General features: G+C 39.6%; 1 protein-coding gene across 3 annotated transcripts; it reads left to right on the plus strand.

Moving 5' to 3' along the window:
• The first annotated feature begins 3926 nt into the window (after window positions 1–3926).
• Window positions 3927–23754, plus strand: lg13h5orf22 (linkage group 13 C5orf22 homolog). Of its 3 annotated transcripts, none has more exons than XM_044218650.1 (10): window positions 3927–4217; window positions 5612–5757; window positions 10383–10532; window positions 10827–10960; window positions 14583–14869; window positions 15773–15835; window positions 17490–17611; window positions 19099–19165; window positions 19765–19904; window positions 20045–23754. In XM_044218650.1, the coding sequence occupies exons 1-10, from the start codon at window positions 4215–4217 to the stop codon at window positions 20199–20201; spliced, it is 1269 nt and encodes a 422-aa protein (XP_044074585.1). In that variant the 5' UTR covers window positions 3927–4214; the 3' UTR covers window positions 20202–23754. The 3 variants fall into 3 exon arrangements, with proteins under 3 accessions (XP_044074585.1, XP_044074586.1, XP_044074584.1); XM_044218651.1 differs by having other exon boundaries at window positions 3927–4132; XM_044218649.1 differs by having other exon boundaries at window positions 3927–4115.
• The last annotated feature ends 327 nt before the right edge of the window (window positions 23755–24081 follow it).

Consider the following 24081-nt stretch of genomic DNA (forward strand, 5'->3'; position numbering starts at 1 on the left):
TATCTAAAAAACGCCACCAGGGCATCAAATTTCACACCACCCGTCTCAGTAACAGTTTTTTTCCATAGGCAGTCAATTCGTTCCCATGTTTTAATTAATTCGTGGCCATGAGATGCTACTTCGTTCCCACGTTTTAATTAACTCGTGGCCAAGAGATAAGTGTATATAGAGTGAACCGCTTAAAGGGCTTAGCCAGCCAATGCGCAAAGACAGATCTCTCTCCTTAGTCTTCATGACGGGAGGAAAAGGCCGCAGCCAGGGCTTAAAGTGTAATATTTAATGTTATCTGTTCTGTCATTCTTTTATTTTCCAGTACTTTAAGCCCCACAGCAAAGCAAGTACACGTTTTGACTGTAAAATGGAACAATTATGGCACTGCTGAAATGAAGCATAGACAGAAGACAATTAGCTCGGTTTCTTAGCATGTTTGCTTTCCGTGGCTGTAAATATTAATATTAATATTAATAATTCCTTTTTCCATTTTCTCCCCAATGAGAGAGAGCAGAGCTGCAAACAACGCACCTCTCCTGCACCGCAACTTTCTTTAATGAATGAAATAGTTAATCCAGGTGCATGCCTCCCTTTGTGTGCAGCAAGTGGTAGAGCCAGCAGTTCTGTGACCAGTGAAAATGTTGTTTTTGAAAGGCTAAACACCAACAAATATAGATTGAAGCATATTTAGTTAGATAAAAACATTTTGTTAATTTTTTAAATAATTACATGTCTATATCTTTTTTCATTAAATTTCTACTTTTCTAATATATGGCTACCCCCTTTTCAGCACTGGGGTGTGGAGAGGAAGCACATCCTCATAGGACCCTTTTTATATTAACTTTCCTCTACTTCCAGGGGTGTGTGGATACTGGAGGACAGCCAACAGCAGACATCTGAGAGCCGACATCTCTACAGCTGCTGCTGTCAGGGAGGAAAGTTAACACAAGCGGTCTGTTAGTCAATAGAAATTTGGCTCTATCTACATTAAAACCTAATGAAAACTGTTGTCACAAACAAAGCATTATTTATTTACATTTATTAATCAGAGCATTCACAACAATCACTCAAAATCAGCGGGAGAGGCGCGTTGTTTGTTTGCAGCTCTCCTCTCTCCCATTGGGGAGAAAATGGAAAACCTTGCAAAGCAAACATTCTAAGAAACCGAACTAACTGTGTTCTGTTTATTGTTTGTCTGTCTGTTTGTCTGTGTTTCATTTCAGCACCATGGACAGCGCTGCATTGCCATAATTGTTAAATTTTACAGTCAAAACGTGTACTTGCTTTGCTGTGGGGCTTAAAGTACTGGACTTAAAATAAGGAAAATAAAAGAAGGACAGAACAGATAACATTAAATATTACACTTTAAGACCTGGCTGCTGCCTTTTCCTCATGTCATGAAGGCTATGGAGAGAGATCTGTATTGCGCATTGGCTGGTTAAGGCCTTTAAGCGGTTCTCTCTATATACACTTATCTCTTGGCCACGAGTTAATTAAAACGTGGGAACGAAGTAGTATCTCGTCGCCATGAGTTAATTAAAACATGCAAATGAAGTAGTATCTCGTGGCCAAGAATGAATTTAAACGTGCGAACGAACTGTATCTTGTGGGCACGCAATAGCATTTTGTGGCCTCAAAATATATTTTTTTTCTATCTGTGATCCTTCTGGGGCTTGTAGCTTTGTTACACTTACCGTGGTTGATGAGTTCAGGGTTCAGGAGATTCAGACACAGGTACAGGAACATCACTTGCCTCAGCAGCTTGTTTTAATGCCCTAGTTGATCTGGCTTTATTGGGCACCTTCAAAATTAAGCAAGAAATCAATATTAGAAAAATCTAAAAGGGATATTTACTTTCAATATCAGGTTTAGTGTAATTTCAGTTATGCTAGCAAGAGATTTGTATGCTCATCATTCCAATCAGTTTCCACTATATATTAACATTGTTTACCACAAAAAAATAGCAGTAACTGGAGTTACTGGATGTAACTCCAGTTCTATGTGTAATGGTTTTGGGGTTTGTTTTCAGTCATTTCCTGTTTTATTTTGAAATACTCTCCTTCCCTTAAGTGTCTTTTAGTTCCCTGCATCCCTGGAGGCATGCAGGGATATCAGCGTGCTAGCCTCCAGTCTGTTCCTCAGCATGCCAACAAGCTTACACCTCCCCTGTCTTCAAGCAACCTTCTGGAAAGCCCCCCAGAAGGAGGCATGGCTTACGTCTATGTCGTGCCTCTCAGCTGCCCAGCTTCTTGTCCTCACTGCTGCCCAGCACTCCAGAGACTCTGCTGCCCAGCGCCTCAGAGCCATCATCGGTCCTGCCTGGTCCCCAGTCTATGGACCAGTCGACTCCTGTTTCTGGCCTCCAGTCAGCAGTCTGGCTGACACGGTGGTCTCCAGTTCTAGTAGGCACCCAGTGCCCTCACCCATATATAACCCCTGTGCCCACGCAGCTCGTCTCCCTTTGGAGCCACCAGGAACTGGGGACAGTTGGGCTTGTAGTTAGAGGGCTCTGCACATACTCATAAAACTGGAGTTACATCCAGGTAACTACTATTTCTATTTTGTACGTGCTTCGCCCTCTAACGGGCTTTGCTATTGGTTAACACCTGAGGAGAAGGCCGTAGGGATAAGATGTACCCCCAACTGGCCCGAACCAAAAAACACACACACCTCAGACTGAACCAGCAGAGGTCACCCCAGACGATGCAGCAAGCACCGAATGAGCCACTGACCCAGCAGTCATATCCCTGAGCTACAACTGCCATAACAGACGAACGAGCGGCCAGATCTCCTAAAACCGCTGTACGCTCCACATAACACCTGAGTGCACAAGGTGCGTAGATGCTTCTGCTTATTGTTGGCATGAGGAGGGGGAACAAAAGCCCTCAAATGAACAACCCTCAATCTGAACAAGGTGGTGATGACCTTAGGCCTGAAGGCCAAGACACCCTCAAGGGGGCAGGAACGTGGCTCGAGGCCCCCGGTCTTGCACCAATCCACAAAGAAATGCTAGCAAGACAAGTAAGCTCTTGAGGTGGAGGGGGCACGTGCATTCTGAATTGTGGCGACAACCATGGCCGGGAGACCTAGAGATCCCGGAATGTCACGGGCTCTCAGCAGAGGTGGCTATGTGCCCAGGTCAAAACAGACACTGCTGCCCTGTGCAGAGCCAGGGACCTAACTCCCCCTTGTCTGTTGAGGTAGGCTCAATCACAGGTGGGTCAGCTCAGAGGCCTTCCCATCCGCTGTAGAGCTAATCTCGCCCTGAAGTGAAAAGACACCATTTTAAGTCTGGGCACCTGCAAGACAGTGACGGCTAGAGGAGTTAGCCATTTCCGCAGCAGAAAAAGGGGTAGAAAACGGCTCACATTTTGGCAGTTTACTCACTGGGGTGACTATTGTTATTATAAATCAAATGTTTCCTGTGTGTGCACAGCAAAGATAGTAAAGAATGTGTTAGAGACTTAGATAGCGTAATGGAATAATCTTACTGAAGCCCCTTTAGCTTGGTCATTTTGATTTAGGCCTACTGTAAACCGATGTGTTTTGGAATGATAGTGAAAATGTTAAAATGGGTAGCAGACAGCATAATACAGCTATACAGATTTCACCACTGAGTCACTTTGACATTGTCTTTGTATATCAGCATCATGTATTGTCATTTTAGACCTGAACTAATCTGTCTTATTTTCCGTTTGTATTTCTGGCATAGTGTGATATAGAGTGATGTAAATATATTTACTGATCGTCTCTAAACTGAACAATTTCTCACATGTAATGCTTCACAAGCTGTCAAGTTTAATAAACCTAACTTTTACAATTTTATGCCCCACTTTTCATTCTATTTTTTTTTTTTTTTCGAATTTACGTAGCATAACACTAAGAACGTTTGTTTTTATCCTGACTCTTGTTTCTATCCGGACATAAAAACAATGCTCGATGTCATTTCCGGTGCGTCTGAATTTAACTCACGCCAGGCGGCTACATGGCTGGTTCTGCTATGGTGTAAATGCCAAAAAAAAATTACGACGAAACACAAGTTAAACTCTGTTATTATGAGTTCTGTTCCGCTGAAGAGGTTCTACAAGGAACTGCCAGTGTGGATAGTTGAGGACCATCACGACGTAAGCCTGGCTTCTATGTGAATACAGTTTATTCAACTGTAATATTGCGTTGTCTCATGAGACTTGCACTTAGGATCAACAAAATGACTGACTACATCCATGGTATGTTTACATACCTAGATAGCTATAGCTTGTTACTGATCGTGAAACAGCCAACAGCATTTAGCGCTTTTAAAGGGAGAGTTAACCCCAAAATCAAAAATACACATTTTGCCTCTTACCTGTAGTGCTATTTATCCATCCAGATCGTTTTGGTGTGAGATTTGGAGATATCGGCCTTCGATAGATGTCTGCCTTCTCTCGAATAATATAATGAAACTGGAGGCACTCGGCTTGTGGTGCTCAAAGTGCCAATAAATACATCTGAAACACTCAACAACATGTCTCTTTCCAGAAATCATTACCCGGTTACTTAATCTACAAACCTTGTTGTGACCAGTTTCATGTAGGAACTATCGGTACAAAGAAAATAGTTATTGTACCAAACATAGACTGTAAGCACTGGTCAGATATCAGCTAACATGGGAAAGGACGCAGACCTCTTTATATATATCTGAATTTGAAGAACCATAAACATACTAAACTTACACTCGACATGATCAAATGTCTCTCTTTCAAACATTCTCTAACTCATTTAGTATGAGTTGTCAATCACCCCAACAGTTTGTTCATAATGGTATGTGTGCTATATTTGTCCACTAGCCTTTCTTTACACTTAACTGGCCATCAAACCTGCAGGCTACTGTACACTAGCTTGTTTTGTTTTCAGCATTGCCATTTCAGAATTCCCCCTACCCTCGTGAATTTGTCTGTCATTGATTATGGTGGTTCTGTTCAGAAAACAGAGATGTTACCATCCAGATTTTTACAAATATCTGAAATTATCAGAGTGGTCCTGATGGGGCACTCAGAATTTAAGTAGGTAGGGTAGTATCTGTAATTCTCATTATGTTCCAAAAATCGGTACCAGTTTAAGACCTGGGCCAGATTTGTCCTCCAGTTGTTTGGATTGTTGAACCAGGGGTAAAACAGCCTGAACCTCCTGTAATCTGAACCCAGATTTATCTCATCAACCTCTGCAACCAAACTGTCAACTTCTGCTTTGATGAATTTCTACATCTTAGATCTTTAACTGTGTTCCATTCAGTAATTGCTGCTAATTGTTGCTAATAGAGTGCCAATTACTGCTGCACCAAGAGTTACCAAAACTTTGTGTATTGTGTGTGTATATAATTCCTGCACCTGTGCAGTTTCTGCACAGGTCTTATTTTATGGCTCTGATGTGTCATTTAACAATACAATGTAATTGTGCTCTTTTTGATCAAACTGGTAGTGATTGACATGTAAAGTTTCTTTATAATTTAGATAATTTCTATGTAAGATTCTGTGTTTCCAATGAATGGCAACCAAATAGCTTACATATTATACCAGTTTTTTCAATACATAATAATGAGTCAAGGAGTTTAAAATTGCTTGTTTTACTGTATCTTCACTAGGTGGTGTGTCATATTTATCGTGCCATTGCATCAAGACACCTCCCAGTGAAGAACATAAAGATGGTCCATTTAGACTCCCATCCTGATCTGCTCATCCCTGTCAACATGTCTGCTGACACTGTCTTTGATAAGGAGAAACTCTTCAGGTAAGTTTTGTTTCAAACATACAGTATGTTACAACCCAGATTGACTCACTTCAAGCTTTTCCTTCAGTCTGGTTCAGAGGGCTAGGACAGTCAAATCATGAAGCTTTGGCTTGTATTTGTCACTTATCTCTGACAAAATGCCTAAATCTCCATATGTTTAAGTAGACCTATGTTTACGCACCATAAAGCTAACATTGTTGACTATGGTCGCAGCTGAAGCTGCTTCACAATAAAAGCCTTAACATGGCTGGCCGATGGAAAGCTTTAAAGTTGGAACTACTTTTTACAGAAGAAATGTCCCCATGAAGCTGTTTTGTGAATCCAGACACTGTCTCTAGACAGATATATTGCTGTTTAATTAGCACCGACTGGTGCGAGGACCTTATTGTTTATCTAAGGATTATTAATATTAGGGCCTGAGCACCGACCCTATTGAAACTGAAGGAATTATTATTATTTATAGAAATTAATCACATTTATGACGGGCTAAAGGTGCTCGAAAACTCAAAAACTTTGCACATGTGTCAGAAGTGGCAAAAATTTACATCTGATATGGGTCTTGGGCATGCAAGTGGCAAAATGGCCTGCTAGCACCCCCTACAGAACAGCCCCTGCAGCACGTTTCAGCTAGATGTGTGACATTTGGGAGGTACGTGTATCATGTGCACTCGTAAAGAAAAGCCTCATGGACCATACCCTAAACCCAACAGGAAGTCAGCATTTTGAATTTAGTGTTAATTGCTTTGTGATTTCCAGGTAGACTTTAACGAACGCCTCCTAGATAATTAATCAGATCGACAAAGTTGGGCAGACCTTCGCGATGAAGTTGTTCAAAATTTGAGTTTTTGTTGTTTTTGTCTGTGGCGTGGCATCGAATTTTGATGTTTTGCAATGACACAGGAAGCTGTTGTAACTTGGTCAAATCATGGATGTATAAACAGAACTAGATATAGCGTTGGAGACGGGGCTCCATTCATTCCTATGAAAGCTGTTCAGTGGTGCGTGAAGCCAAAAAAGTTCGACTTCCGGGTATAAAATTACCTGGATCTTCCACATAGCTTCCGCATTGTGCGGCCCCACAGGAGCAAGCGCACTAGAGACTTCTGCCGCTGAGCCGGCTAACTTCTGGTTTAGCCCTCTGCTAACTTAAATGGGGATAAAATAATTTAATTGTGTGGCTCTTTCCAAATGTTATTGGACCGAATGGATGAAATTCTGATAGTGAAAGGAGTGATTTGGAGGGGGTTGTGACTCGCAAAAAAATGATTCACCGTTTTACATCCACTTCTTTCACAATGAAAGAGGAAGTTGTTGTAATTTCAGTGTACATTGTCCAATCTGCCCCAAATTTCACAGGTGAGAGGGCTCGTTCATCGCTGCTTGCAGCTTTAATCAGGGCCTGAGCAGCAACTGCTGTGAGGTCCCTATTGAAACTGAAAGAATTATTATTCTTCCTTGAAATGAATCGCATTTTTGAAAATTTACATCTGATATGGGTCTTGCACATGGGTGTGGCAAAATGGCTCCATAGCACCCCCTACAAAATTTCAATGATTTAGCCCTCATGCTGAGTTTCACCTAGATGTACGAAATGTGGGAGGCAGATGTATCGTCTCTAGACTCTAGAAAAGCCTCTTGGAGCCATACCCTAAACCCAACCGGAAATCCAGTGCCAGTATACTGTTCACTTTTAGGGCATTTTTCAACATTAACAGGCTGCGTACTTTAACGAACTCCTCCTATAGAATTAATCGGATTGATTTTAAATTTGGGCAGTGCAGTCTAAAGACCTTTGCGATGAAAAGGTGTTAAAAGTTTGAGTCTCTTTCACCATGAAACTTTACATGTTTGATAAGAGTCCCAGCCTGAAGACATCTACATGCCACTGTTCAGTCAAAGTGATAGCACCACCTGCTGGCAGCAGGAAATTACATGTTTTATACTAAGCCCCCACCTTTAAATATGATGTAGATGTACGACATTTGGGAGGCAGTTGTATCATCCCAGAACTTAAAAAAAAAAAGTCTCTTGGAGCCATACCGTAAACCCAACAGGAAGTCATCCATTTTGAATTTACTGTGCAATTGTAGGGCATTTTTCACCAATTACAGGCTCTGAACTTTAACTAACTCCTCCTAGAGAGATGATCAGATCGACTTCATATTTGGGCAGTGCACTCTAAAGACCTTCACAATGAAAAGTTGTTAAAAGTTTGAGTCTCTTTCGCCATGAAACAGGAAGTAGTTTGTTACTGGGCTGTACATGGTCAAATCTGCCCCAATCTTCACATATTTGATAAGAGTCATGCCAATATTTGTCATAGTCATAGTGCCACCTGTTGGCAACAGGAAATGACAGTTTCTATACTTTGATGTACTCCTCCTAGCAGGTTGACCAGATCCACCTCAAGCCTTAAAACCTTGATAATGACAGACATGCAATGCTAGTTGCCGTGGCAACGAGGAGAATTTCGATGTTTCGACATGAAAAATTAAACTGTTGTAACTCAATACCACATCGACAGATCTTTCCCAGATTTTACATGTTTGATAAGAGTCCCGGCCTGAGGACAACTACAGGCCAATATTGAATCATAGTCATTGCGCCATCTTCTGGCAACATGAAGTAAGCCTTGTGTGACAATCATCATTTGATTTACATGAAATTTTCATAGTATGGTCTACACTTGATATACTGGACCATAATGTATAACTAGTGGGTGTTTCCATTTCGATATAGTGGACACAGGAAGTGACACCTAACTCTTTTGTGCAGTGTCCAAAACACATGAAAATTCAGAGCGACCTCCAGTAACGACGCCGTGGCTGTGGCACACCCTGATCTGTGGGAAGCTGCAAGGGCCCGTTCATCGCTGCTTGCAGCTTTAATTAGGGTTCAAACTGTGAATGGGTAGAACCTTACTAAGTTTGTGCCGTTTTTTTATTACTATTATTATTATTATTATTATTATTATTATTATTATGATTAAACTTATGAGCCCAATCGGCCACATGGTGGCGCTGTAATTAAGGCCCAAAAATGCAGTTTTTGTACAGTGTAAGTCCGATTGACTTGAAATTTCTCACACAAGTCCAGCTCTACAAAAAAGCCTCTTGAACCATTAAAGTCCACCATGATGGATTTTTTTTGATAATTTGAATAATGTGAAAAACAGTAAAAGGAATAGAACTTTATGAATTTGGACTCTGTCAACACCAAATTTTTTGACACAGCATTGTGGGACTGAGATACACTTTTGTATTATAAATGAGCAAGATCGGTCGAAAAACATCAACCAAAATATCTTCACAAAGGGAAGGGCTTAGCACAAAATTAGCCGTAACTCATTAACGATTTGTCCAATCATCATAAGTCTTGGGACATATCTTCAGGCCATGTGTGGAAAAAGGGGTGTCAAAGCATATTGAGCTCGCCCCCTTGGGGGTGCCAAAAATGCCAGAAAATTGTACCTCAGAACTGGTGGACAGAATTTCACCAAGTTTGGCAAGCTCTTGAGGCAAGTATTAACCAAAATATAAAGTGCCATATTGATTGGTGCCAGTGGGCATGGCCTATCACATATTTGCTCACAACTCAAGATGACTTTGAGATGACTTTGATCCACAAATCACAGGAGACATCCAGCACCATCTCCCGAACGTGCACACCGAGTTTCGTTCGAATCCGATGAAGGGGGGACGAATGGCGGAACTTTGAGTGCGCAATAATAGAAATGCAGGCTGATGATGGAACAAGTGTGTGTTTGGTCTCACTCCTTCTTTCAAACTGAATTAAACAAACTGAAGTGACTTTGCTTGGCTTTGTGAAGCTATATTTTTCTAAATGTATTTTTTCAGTGCTGAGGGCACCAAAAAGAATTTATCGAAATGTATATTATGAATCTCAAAGTGACCAAATTGAATGTCCGTATGTTCGGTAAATTAATTCCTTCAGACAGGTTGTCGTTTGCAGGTTACCATTTTAATGCACCTGAAAGTACATCAACAAATTATCTAACCCTAAGTACAAACAACCAATCAAGTTGAATTGGCATTGCTCCACACAGCAGTTTCACTCGATGTAATTGACCACGAGTGTCCAATCTAACTCTGATGGAGAAAGAGAGATAACAGAAACCCTAAATGTGTTATTTGCATCTATTTGCAGTATTACTTATACTAGTTTTTATAGTCATGTGAGATGTGAAACAACCACTGAATATGTTAAATAAATTTTACTCAGTATCATAATCCATGACTTTCAGTTTAGTGTTCACTACAAAATATTAATATGATGTCCACTTTGAAGATAGACAATCTTGCACGATTGTATTTAAAAACATATAATTATGTTTAATGTTACTGAAGTAAATGTAATGATTAATGGTGATATTTATTCCAGGACCAATAAAACCAAAACAAATCTGCATGGCTAGATACCGTTAAGGAGGCAGTACACTGCCTCTCACCCAGTGTGTGCTGGTACAGGCTCCAGTACCCTGTAGCCCTGCACAGGACAAGTGGGTACAGGTAATGGATGGATGGATGGATGGATGGATGTTCTTAAAGGCAGACTGTTAAATTGTGTTGGACTCCACCAATCACTGCATGTATTTTGTTTTTCAGTGAGTTGAGTATAGAAAACTGGATAATGCCCATGGTGTATGCTGGCCATGTGTCCTGTGTGGCGTGGCTGCATCCATACTGGGCCCAGCAGATCAGAGAGGGAGAGCACAGGATGGCTGTAGGAAGAGACTCATCCACTACCACTATCAGGTAGGATGTACACGAAAACAGAGCCATACTTCTTTGTGAAATCATCTGTTGCTTTATTAAGTGCATATCTTTAATTAAAAGCCCCACAGTCCACCCATACACATCCATAGTCCACCCACACCCACAGTTTGCACCTGTTAGGGCAAGACAACTTACCCTGTTATCATTCTTGTAGGTACATGTGAGTTTTGTGATATCATGTAACTCTAGCAGAGCTCCATCCTTCTCCACCCTTCCCTTCCCAACTCTTCTCCCTATGTGTCTCTCCGTTTCTGCCCTCCCCTTTCTCTGCAGGGTGACCAGTACAGACAACTACTTCCTCAGTGATGGTCTGTATGTTATTGAGGAGCAGCTGGAGAACTCTAAACCGCTCAGGCTGAATGTGGTCAAAGTCAATCCTGTCCAGCCAAGTCATGGGTCACTTACCGGTGTGTACTTTAGCCATTAAGGGCAGGTGAAAAGTAGACAGTGAGACAGTCTCTAGTAAAGTTTGCAACATTAGTCGTTAGATTAGTGTTGCAGGGATATTTTTATGAGGGAGTTTGTGTCTTGTCCACAGGCATGAGCATGCACAAGCGCATGGCAATGCATTACACTTTCCTGCTGCCAGTTTCAGGCTGTCAACTGATTGACTTTAGTCCATGAAATGATGAAAAAATCTATTAGAATTTTATCAGAGCCCAAGTAACGTCTTCAAACAACTAGACTGTCAGACGAACAGTCCAACACTCAAAGATATTCGGTTTCCAATTATATAGGGCAGCTTTTTCAAAATTGTTTCAAGAGTTTTGTGCTTGTAATGCGGTCTGGGCTCCTTGTATTTTATCCATCAGGCATGTCTCATTTGGACTTGTCAGGGTCCTTTTGAGTTTTTAAATTTGTTTGCCGTGCCTGAATACAGCCACTGTTGACTGTTATCACAAATGCCACCACTCAAGTGATTGACTCCTCTCTCAGTGCCAAAACAACATGGTAATGTCATTGGGACCAAAGCTCCAAAATTGCAATGTGCCTCGCTTTTAAGGAAAAATGTATTGATTTTGGTGATTTAGAACTCTCTTCAGTCAATCCAGGCCTCAGTGTGAAAGTCAAATCAATGTTATTTATATAGCCCAATATCACGAATCACAAATTTGCCTCAAGGGGTTTCACAATCTGTACAGCATACGACGCACTCTATTCTTAGACCCTCAATTTGGAGAAGGAAAAACTCTGAAAAAAAAAAAAAAAAACAGGGGAAAAGTGGAAGAAACCTCAGGAAGAGCAACAGAGGAGGGATCCCTCTCCCAGGACGGACAGACATGCAATAGATGTCATGTGAACAGAATAGACCAACATAGTCAAATTACAGTATGGATAATCAGGATGACAAAATTATAAATAGATTGTAATATATATGAAGAATGAACCCGGAGGATGTTAAGCAACTTCAGGTGTCGCCAAACAGATAGGACCTGAGCCACCATGGAACCTGGAAGAGGACACACTACACAGGCTCACAAGAGGCAAAGCTCAAGCACACCATTCACACAGGTGAAGAGAAAGGACCAGACACACACAGAGGGAGAGAAAGACAAGAGGAGAAGCTGAATCTCCTGGAGGACGAAGATCCAGATCCAAAACATCTAAAATGAGGCAATGACAGCCAGGGGAGAGAGAGAGGTCCCAGGACGGCTGGTGATCCAGCACAGAGAAGTCTGAGTGAAAAGAGAGTACAAGGAGGAGAAACTAAGGAGAGAGAGAGGCACACAGCTGTGCTTTTGGGACACAAACAAAGAGACGGAGGGTTAGAGAGATGCAGTGGATTTCAGAAAGTTTACAGTATTCTCGTCGGCAGGACAAACATGGACTATAGTACTAGGCTGAATAGATTCATTGAGTCTGAGACCAACCCACCGGAAGGATAATGGTATCAGGTAAAGGTAATCAAAAATAAGCAGCTAACTGAAAGGGGGGCTAACTCTGGGGACAGACAGGAACTCAGCATTCTGAGAGCAGAGAGCAAGGGATGGAATATAAGGTTTAAGGAGATCGGACAGATATGAAGGGGCATTTCCACTTTTCCACAATTCTCTAAGTCATCAGAAGCACCTAAAAGTCTGATTTGACATGAATAGGGAGCCAATGAAGGAAAGCTAAAATTGGTGTAATATGATCAAATTTTCTAGTTTTAGTTAAGATTGTAGCTGCAGCATTCTGAACCATTTGAAGACTTTTAGTACTAGCACGCGGCAGACCTGACAACAAGAAATTACAATAATCAAGCCTGGATGAAAGAAAGGTGTGAATTAGGATCTCTGCATCAGCCAAGTATGTTGAAACTGTATGTTGACAAAGTGCAGTGCCATTATGGACGGCCATCCACTGTGTTAACCTTGATTAAATCACATGCAAACTGCACCAGGCAGCAACAAAATAACCACACACATCAGACTGGTTGGTTATAACTCAATATTCTGCTATTTCTGTGCTCATTAATCCTGTGTGTCATGACACTTCAACTTTTTTTAAACACAAAAGTGGGGTTTTATTCTTGCAAAGCAAACACAATAATTATAATATGATGTGACCATTTACAATGTGAGATACAGTAGAAATTAGTTCCCTCCAAGTGGCCAAAATACACTGATTAACACAACTTTAAAGGCAGAATAAGTAGGATTTGTCGGTTGCTGTTTATAAACACACAATCCAAAGTTGGCCCCTCCTCCCGGCTCAGAGCAAGAGAGAGAGCTCGAGAATGAATGAAGAGAGGGAGCAGCGTTAGCGTGAACAAAGCAGTGAATCAGAGAAATAAAATGTTATTTTCTGATTGTTTCATGGTGGTTATGTTCTCACAGATAAAATCGCTGGGGGCTACACACCACTGCTCAAACGTTGATGCCCAGAGACGCCCTGAACACAGCAAACTAGTAAGAAACTAAGAAAATACAGGCAGAGGGCAGGGCCTCTGCAGATACAGACACTGCCAAACAATTTTAGTGGGTCATAAGTGATGATTAAGAGGGATTATTTTCGTATGAGTCTGTACTTTGTTTTTTAGGAAAATCCTACTTATTCTGCCTTTTAAAGTAAACACAATTAAATCGGGTATCACACATTTTAATGCTCTTGAAAACCTATTTTCTCAATCTGCTTCTTAATGAGTGATGGGTTCTTACATGGAAACATAATTTGCTGCCAAAGTTAACACTTTTGGTGATTTCACATGAATGGTAGATGGACTGCATTTATATAGCGCCTTTCTAGTCTTCCATCCACTCAAAGTGCTTTACACTACATGTCAACATTCGCCCGTCACATACACATTCATACACTGATGGCAGAGGCTGCCATGCAAGGTGCCCACTGCTCATCAGAAAGAATAACTAATGCTCATTCACACACACACTCACACACCGATGGCACAGCCTTCGGGAGCAATTTGGGGTTTAGTATCTTGTCCAAGGACATTTCGACATGTGGGCTGGGGGGAGCCGGGAATCGAACCACAGATCATCGGATTAGTGGATGACCCGCTTAGAGGTATCCATGAGAGATTTCTGTATTTGTTTTTGTCTGTGCTTCTCTCAATGGAAAAAGGTGAAAAAGGTTTCGTGCACCAGTCAGAGTTTAGCAACATTTGAATCGTAAATCTGATGAGAATTGTGGGGTTGTTATGTTGCAAGGCTACTGTCAATCAAATCTGATCAAATCACACCCACACAGTGCTGATGATGAAGATTAGACTAGTTTTTAAGTCTTAAAAACACTTAATAATATCTTGTTTTCAAAACTTTAACGTTGACTGTTGCTTATTTAGTCATGAATATCTAATGTTACCAAGAAATTTTTTCCACTTCTAATATATTTTTATAATATAATTTAACCCAACAATCCAGATTCATCTTTAAAAAATGTGGTACTTGTATTGGATTATATTATTCAGGTGTTTGTAGTAGCTGCCTACATATATAATCTTATTATTATTTTACATTTTCTAAATAATACAAATTTCAAAGACAAATTTCCATCTCACACTGTTTTATGCTTTTCGGTCTGTCATTTCAGGAAAGAAACCAGAAGAGGACACAGAGAGATGGTTTGCCAAGAGACCCCATACAGAGTATGATAAAGCTGGGGAAGCCAGCTGCTCTGAGCCCCTCTTAAGATGTACTGACACACTGCAACCAGCAGAGGGCAGCAATGGGACAGGCTTGGGGGATGATGATGAAGGATCTACCAGTTATGTTGTTAAGAGAATATCTGCATTTCTAAGTGAGACCGAGCCATACATCTTGGACATTGATTTGGATTTCTTCTCATGTAAGAATCCCTTCAAGGAATTATACACGGAGGTATGTCTCACTTATACACCTCTGCCTCATTTTTTGTTTGTGTAGCAACTTCTTTATGCAGATGTCATTGCTTTCACACTTTTTTGAAACCATAATCATGTATTTAATCAAACTTTTTTTTTTTTTAAATGTATAAAACCGATGATATGATAGTAATGATATTGATGATGATGCTTTTTTAGGCTTTGACCTCTAATAAAAAAAAAACATTTACATTTTGGATCATAAAACAAACTAAAGAGAAGAATCAAACAGAAGATCCGCATACTGAACTAGTAGCTCCCGTAAATGTTTATTGAGCAATTTTTTGTTCTAACAGAGATCTTCGTCAGGAATTGTTCCTCAATAAACATTGACGGGAGCTACTAGTTCAGTGTGCGGGTCTTCTGTTTGATTCTTTTTTTAACTTCTAATTTACCTTTTTGGAACAACTTTATTTTGGTTGTGAAGAATTTCATGTATAAATTTACTGCTACATTTCCAATCAGTTAGGTGAACACCTAAGAACGGTTTAGCGTATGTAGTTAATGTCTCCCCAGAGCTAAGATGTCACTTGACAAGGAGTAATAGACCACATGGAAGAGCCTTAATGATTGAATTAACTTCTCTAAAAGGAATGGGGAATTAAATTGTATGTATAAATTATATGTAAATAAATAACCTGAAATGTCAAATAACAGAAATATGTGATCAATACCTTGCCAAATTCACATTTTTACTCAACATTGGATCCAGTCTTGCCTCGCCTGTGTATCCCATTTAGCTAAAAAACAGACACATTGCAGCCTGAAGTACGATGAATGTGCCAATTTACATATGAAACTAAGGTTCCCTCTGTAGTTTAAATGTGACATAGTAAAACATGTTTCTTTGGGTTGACCTCCATGTTGTCTCTGTGTCAAGGAAGAGTATGCCATCCTTAAGGAGCTCTACAACTTCAGAGGACCCAGCCCTAATGCTGATCAGGTCAGCCTTTTTGTTTTATAAATGGTGTTCAACCAAAGATTACAACCCTTTTTATACATACAAACACAGACTAGGACTACAAACAAAGTCACAAAGTCACACAAATAATGATGTATCTGTAAGGACTGTATGCTTATGTGCACATAAACTGGGGTTGGGACGATAAACCAAACCCCCCCTCCTGAGTAAAAGCTTTCTTACTGAAAGTCCAATAAAAGTCTCAATAAGAGTACTTTATCACTATGACTAGTACTTAGAATAAAATAAAAGTATTTATTTTTATAATCATATTGTCTGCTTAATGAGGTAACTTAAGTGTAGTGTTAACCGTTGAATTCAGTTTTAATTTCATAACAGAAGTTATCTCATTGCACTTTTCCTATAAAGCAGGTCTAGACCGTACTCTTTATAATATTATTTACAGAGACCCAAGAAATCCCACCATGAGCAAGCACTTGGCGACAGTGGCAAGGAAAAACTTCCTTTAAGAGGCAGAAACCTCGGGCAGAACCAGACTGCCGGTTGGAGAGTGAGAGTGAGAGTGAGAGAGAGAGAGAGAGAGAGAGAGAAGGGGGTGAGCACAATGCAAATTCAAATAGTAATAATGTAGTGGTAATATTAATAAAGTAATAATAATAGGAATGATAGTGATAGGAATAATAATGATAATTATAGTAATAAGATTATAGTAATAAGTAGGAACACGGCTGCAGCAGGTGGCCCACAATCACAATCAAAGCGACAGAAGGAGAGAGGAGAAAGATATATAGAGAAGCTAATATTGGAGAAATATGATGTATTTTCCTAGTTCCTGTCAGTGCAGAAGTAACAAATCCATGAACTAGTTTTTCGGCATCAATTTAAGACAAGAGGTGCCTGATTTTTACAATGTTGTAAAGAAGGTGTAAGAAGGCAGTCCTTGAAGTTTGTTTTATGTAGGAGTTAAAGGATAAATGCTGATCAAAGATAACTCAGAGGTTCCTTACGGTGGTGCTAGAGGCCAGGGCAATGCCATCTAGAGTAACTATATCTTTAGATAATGTGTCTTGGAGGTGTTTGGGGCCAAGTACAATAGTTTTAGTTTAACATCAGAAAATTGCAGGTCATCCAGGTTTTTATGTCCTTAAGCCATGCTTGAAGTTTAGCTAACTGATTAGTTTCATCTGGCCTGATCGATAGATATAATTGGGTATCATCCGCATAACAATGAAAGTTTATGGAGTGTTTCCTAATAATGCCTAAAGTAAGCATATATAAGGTGAATAGAATCAGTCCAAGGACAGAACCTTGTGGAACTCGGTGACTAACTTTGGCGTTTACGGAGGACTCACCGTTGTACAAACTGAGATCGATCTGATAGATAGGATTTAAACCAGCTTAGTGCAGTTCCTTTAATGTCAATTAAATGTTCCAGTCTCTGTAATAGGATGTGATGGTCAGTTGTGTCGAATGCAGCCCTAAGATCTAACAACACAAGTACAGAGACAAGTCCATTGTCTGATGCAATTAAAAGGTCATTTGTCATTTCCACCAGTGCTGTCTCTGTGCTATGATGCACTCTAAATCCTGACTGAAAATCCTCAAATTAACTATTGTTATTTAGAAAGTCAAACAGTGTAAATCTAATTGTACCGTTGTGTGTGTGTGTGGCCAGGAGGAGCTTGTTGAGTGTGTGGATCGTCGTGTACATCAGTTAGAGGACCTGGAAGCAGCATTCGCTGATCTGCTAGAGGATGATGGGGAAGAGACGGTTACACGCTGGGCCAGCAACCCTGGGTAAAGTTTCTCTGGGTTCCTTTCACTGTAACAGTATAGATAACTAAACAACATGCTGCCTTAGTATTGAAGTTAATGTAACTTTTAAAGGGGAACGCCACTGATTTTCTCTTCAGTTTACTTATCATTGGGGATAGTACTCAATCTGTAAAATCAGTTGTTGTCTTCTGTGGCTTGCATGAACACACTTTCAATCAGGGCTGTGTGTCAGTGCAAAAGCTTCCTATCCACCATGTTAGCCAAAAACATTTAATTTCTATCATTACATCCCAGACAGTGATCAAAACTGATGTAAGTCACCACAGAACTCTTCCTATCGACCTCTTTCACAGCAGACATTTTGACTTGTCCAGGCAGCAAAGGGAAAGATGGAACAAATATCAAGAATGTCTCTTTTCCAGTGTCTCAGGAAGCAACACCAGTGAGCTGACATGTACAATACCAGGGCATGTGTCTGAAATCACTCGCTATAGTGCTCTATATTTACCCTCTGTAATTTTATTTTAGTGTCAAACTCTGGCTGTCAAATTTAAGCTTAGTGCCCTCAAAATTCACACAATGGAACGAAAAAAGTAGTGTTCATGGCATGTACTATTTTCTGCTAACACTCCCACAATGCAATGTGGCACATTTTAGATATGTGAAAATTACTAACGCAAAATGACAATGATTAGTAAGCGCCTGAAATCTCAATTAACTGCTTGAATGCATGAATGACGGAGTCATTTCAGACACAGTCCAGGGCTCTGGAACTGACAAAACTACTAAAACTTAATGTTACTAATTAGTGTGAATGCTGATTCACAACTTTATGGAAGTGAATGCAGCTTTGACAATATTACAGCTAAGTGTCCAGCTTTAGCAATGTATTTTAGCTTTAAGCATTATTAGGTAATTGTAGTTAATGCAGTTCAGCTTCCGGGTTGTTAAGCAGTGCAAAGCAATGCATTTGGGCTTCAAGACATTTCAGGCATTTTGCAAATTCGTTTCAGCTTTCAGCATTCACATGCATTTTCTACAGGACATGCATTTTTTCTAGTTACACCTATACTTTTCCTACTAATGTCAAAATGTCTGTTGTGAAAAGGGTCTATAGTAATGATGTTATGATAAAAGGTGAAACTTGTCCAGCTCTAACAGCTGCAACAAAACTAACAGTCATAGAGATGTCATGCTAGTGCATTCTGCACACATTCACACAGTCCTGAGAAGAGGTCTAACCCATCAAACTAAGTGAAAACACCTGTGTTGGTGGACCATGTGTGTGGTGGTCTGTGTAATAAACAGTCATTAATTTACTCTATAGTGAGCAGTAAAGCACTTATTAATCATGACCATTTTTCATCATCACTGACAGATTAAGTGTTCCACAACTGTAATTGTTGCATCTATAAAATTCAGAGCCTTGCATTGTGTCACTGTTAGCAGTAAGTTTTTAGGGCACAGCTAGACTGTATTATCTTCCTTTTTTTCTTACGTGTTTTCAGCATGGCTTCATTAGCCCAACTGGTTTCCAGTTTGAAGTCGAGAAATCTGTGCCCTGATTATGAAATGGTAAGAATGTTAATGCACTTATTTATTTTAACTGTATGTACCACTGCTACAAGAACCACAATAACTTATAGTAATAATAGCTATAGTATTATTATATACTTAGAATATAATTATTATACTGTGTTATGGTATAACTGCAGTAATACTAGAGCTGTCATTTTTGTCTGTTTACATAGGCTGCTTTTTGTTCACATGGATGTTTGCCTGAATAAGACCTTAAAGTTTGCAACACTGGGATGGAATTGGTCACAGTTGCACATTCAACTTTCTACGTGATGTGAATGAAACATTCAGAAATTATTTAATTATAATAATGATAATACAATGCCTTTCAAAGTAAAGGCATAAATAATGAAAATGAAATGGCGGATATCAAGTTTCATACTGGGGCCTTGTTTATCCACATTCTATTTTTTGTTTTACCTTTTATCTGAGCTCATTGCTTCTCTCTTCTTCCATGTTTTCTCCTTGCAATCTTCTCTCAACCTACTCACTCATTCTTTTCTTCCTCCTTTCTTTCTCCTTTCTGATTCTGATTCTTTCCCCCTTTTTTGGTGACTCTGCCCTGCTTCAAACCACCTCCTCATGTTGTCTCTCAGGTCCATCAGGCAGGGTTAACCTGTGACTCCGTTGAGCTGCCTCACCACATCAGCACTGATGAGGAGATCGACAGACTCATCTCAGCTGTGCAGCTGTTTCTGAAGGCTCTGCCCAAACCTACACTGGTTACTATGTCCAGGTAAATAATACAGTCACACCAAGTTAAAGATCTATACAAGTAAGTCGGAATTAAAATTTGAATTCAGGCCTATCTTCTATCTAAGATCTAGTAGTAAAGAAAGAGAAGTTAAATGTGTTTATTACCTTGTGTGTTTTCAGGTCCAGTCTAGATGAATACTGCCCAGTAGAGCAGGTGGATTCAGTCCAGAGCAGAGTACTGGTTGTACTGGAGAGCCTGTATGGACCACTGGACTTACACAAAGACTATGAAAACAGCAGCACAGAGACTCAGGACTGCCAACCGCAGGCCTCTTAACAAATACACACATACACTTGAAGTAAATTTATTAGAAGTGGCCATAGAAGTTCTCCATCCTGGAACTAGTTTTTGCACTGACACTCTTTACATGCACAGAAGAATCCAGATTACTATGGGAATAATCAGAAATACTTTATTGAATACAGGTTAAGGTATGGTCTGGTGATATTCTTTTTTTCTTATAGTCAACAAATCCCATGTGAAGACTCAAGCGAGCATTGAATGTATCCTACTAACAAGTATTTGAAACCCAGTTGAGGGAGTATATTTCCCAAGACATCCGGTACCCCCAGCAGAAATCTAGCACTGCTAACCCGATTTCTCTTAATCACTTAACATGATAAATTAATGGGAGAAGTGATGGCTTTATTTAAACACAACTAGTATCTTTCCACATGTTTCTGGACCCTTCTTTAACCTTCTCTAAACTGACAACAGATGGGTGAAATGCTAAAGGTGGTGCTTCATGTAAAATAATTCCTCATTCCTCAGCTGTCTTTAATTTCTTAGACGACAACTTGCAGTTGCAACATAGAGTATCTCAGCCCACACTTCAGGAGACTGAGGATTTACCCTTTCCCCTCAAAATAAAAGATAATGTTGGTATTGTAACTAGAGAGAAATCTCCACACAGAAAATAATTCAGTTGGCAACTGTAAATCATTCAGTCACTGATTTGTTCATGCACTTGTTTAACAATTTGATGGGACTGATACATCATTGTCAATTTGAGGGTTGTTTGCAAAATTATCATAAGAGAGTTTGTTTAGGAGAGGCATCTGAACCGACCCTTCAGGAACACCACATAATTTGTATCCACTCAGTACTTACTAGAGCTAGACCATTATATCTGCCCTTTTTTCTTTTTGGTATCAGTCACAATAAGCCAACAAAAACACAAAGATAACAACAGAAAAACAATACACTCTTAAAAAGTAAGGAGAAAAAACAAAACAAAAACACCAAAATAGTAGTTTAATACTGTTTTTTCATCACCTTCTCAGCAGCGGGATTAGGTTTTTCCACGAAATCCAACAGGTAACCCCAGACTATCAAGAAAAATCTGGGGTTTTCCTTCCTTTTCATATGGAATACAGAATAACAACTCATTAAACCACACTGATATTTTCTTTCCAACAAAGTAGCTGTTATTGCTATTAGACATGTTTCGATATTATTTGTAAGGGTTGTAAGTTATGAGGTATCCCTTTCTCAAAGGTGTTCTCCTAAAGAAAACAAATGAGTACAATTCCAAAACATGTATGAAATAGATATTAGCTTAGTGCCAATATATGGGTATCAGTGTACATGGCAGCAGATAAGTAATAAGAACTGGCAGTACAGAAATGCCAAAGATGTGTTTGAGGTCATTTTGAAACAGTGTTTCCATTACATAGATATATCTGCCAATATATCATCAGATTTTTTTAAACCCTCAAATATCAATATCTGCCTCAAAAATCCGGTATGGGTTGGGCTTTAGTAATTAGAAATTTCCAGTCTGTATAGCAATATACTCAGATAGCCTGTGTTGAACACAGCACTAACTCCAGAACGGAGATGTTGCCACAGTGTGTTTTTAAAGGAATGTCATTTAAAGCATTGATAAGTGCAGTCTCAGTGCTGTGGACAAAATCTTCAATGGAGAATAAATTTTTGAGCCAAAGAAAGTGTTGAAATGTTTATTAACAGGTTTTTCAATTAAAAACACTAAGTTTGAAATGGGCCTGTAATTGATCATTACTAAGGCATTTACAATAGATTGCTCAAGACTTTTAAAAGCCTGATAGGTCTAATAATTCTCTGCAGTAGGTCTCTTGCCATGCCATTTAAAAAGGTTCTTAAAAAGGTTGTAGACATAGTATCAAGGCAGCAGATGGAAGATGTCAGATTCAGAATGTTTTATAGTCAATAGGATCAAAGAGTGTCATGTTAACTAGATTCGTTTTATGTGGATACAAGTGTGGATTTTCCTGACATGGAGGACCTGATGGTAGCGCCAATTCATAACAGAAGTTATCTCATTGCGCTTTTCCTATAGAGCAGCTCTAGACCGTAGTCTTTATAATATTAATTACAGAGACCCAACAAATCCCACCATGAGCAAGCATTTGGCGACAGTGGCAAGGAAAAACTTCCTTTTAACAGGCAGAAACCTTGGACAGAACCAGACTCAATGGTGGGCGGCCATCCGCCGCTGCCGTGCTAGGTGTTAGTTCAGGGGATAGTGATGCTGGAGGGTTTGTCAGTCTTTCAACAGCTGCAAATAGCAGGATACCACTGCACCAGTGTGTGTGCATTTTGTCACGCTTTCTCATCTTCAAAGGAAATTTATGAGGATGTGTTTTAGCTTCTTTTAGCTTGCAGTTTTGTTTTTGTTTTTTTGGCCTTGCATCAACCTCGTGTCCTGCAGCAGCAGCCAGCTGTTTTCAGCAAAAAAAAAAAGAAATCCACTGTACACTACCTGCTCAGCACCAAAAAGGAGACAGACAAAGTCAGAAACTAGCTGGTGAACATAGTGGAGCATTAAGCAGTTAAAGAGCCAGATACCAGAGCTAAAAGGAGAGTGAATATTGGACTTACATCAGGTGGGAACACAACTCCAAATGAGTGCTAATGTTGTTAAGTTGGTAGTTTAGTGCTTGCTAACAACATTCGACATTACAACTTTATAAGATGATAATATGTTCGCTTTGCTTGCTAGCTTGCTCCGCTGCCCCCAAGTGGCCAAAGAACGGAGGCTTTGGAAGGAGGCCTGAAGGGAGGGTTGGATTTGTTTGGTTGGATATTTTCAAAATCTAGCTGTCTCTCACTAGTTTCTCCAACTTTACGTACCCTAGCTTTAACTGTTGGAGACTAATGGAGTTACCAGTGGCACAATTGGCAATTAGTACAGTGCTAACAACAATTTCCAGTAACATGTACTGGTGTCCATCATCTAGTAGCTATGGCCATCACTTAACATCTCATCTCTGTCACTGGGTGTTGGGATGAACACATAGTGCAGCTTGTCTTAACAGAGACTGACATGTGGGGACATTTATGCTAATGTGCTAATGATTAGTAGTAGTAGTAATAGATGGCAGCTTTATAAATGTACATATGATGACAAACTTGCCCAAAAGCTCCAATACAAAATCAAAACATGTTAATGAACATCTTCTAATAAAGGAAGACAATCACAGCAAGTGTTATTTACTCCTGCATAGTTCCTCAGATGTTTTTATTCAAACATGGAGCAGCAAATGTTTAATGCAGTCAGGTGTAATGACTTTGTAATTATTACTTGAAGTGAACTTCATCTTTATGTTTTGTATTTTATACAAAAAATGTTGGACCACAAAACACAGATGTTCTTGACTTGACAGTGGAGAAATCAGTCTTGGGGAATTTCAGCATACAGTAAATCTGTAAGTACACAATATGCTAACAGGTGATTTTACTAATGTTCTTAATTCTAATTTCTTCTTGACTTCAAAATCAACAGAAATTCTCTCATCTGCCACTCTTCTAAATAATATTGACTCTAATTAAATTAGTGGTGTATTTAAGTCTGGTTTATGTGTGACTATTTTCCAGTTTTTAATGATGTCATTAGAAACAAGTGCATACTAAATATGAGCTATAAAAGGGCATTCCAGCGATTTAAATGGTCAATGAACTGTACTTGTAAAGCGCTTTTCTAGTCTTCTGACCACTCAAGGCACTTAACACTTGCACTTCCAAAACGTTGGGTGATACAAGATAAATGATTTTTAAAAGAATGGTCAAAATCAAAGCAGCAGAGGCCAAGATATCCTGTTTTTTTTAGTCCCTAGTATGGGTCAAGCTCCAAAAACACTGAAACGTTCAATTTAAATTATGCAACTCAATGCAG

Source organism: Siniperca chuatsi, linkage group LG13, assembly GCF_020085105.1.
Source record: "Siniperca chuatsi isolate FFG_IHB_CAS linkage group LG13, ASM2008510v1, whole genome shotgun sequence".
NCBI classification, from domain to species: Eukaryota; Metazoa; Chordata; class Actinopteri; order Centrarchiformes; family Sinipercidae; genus Siniperca; species Siniperca chuatsi.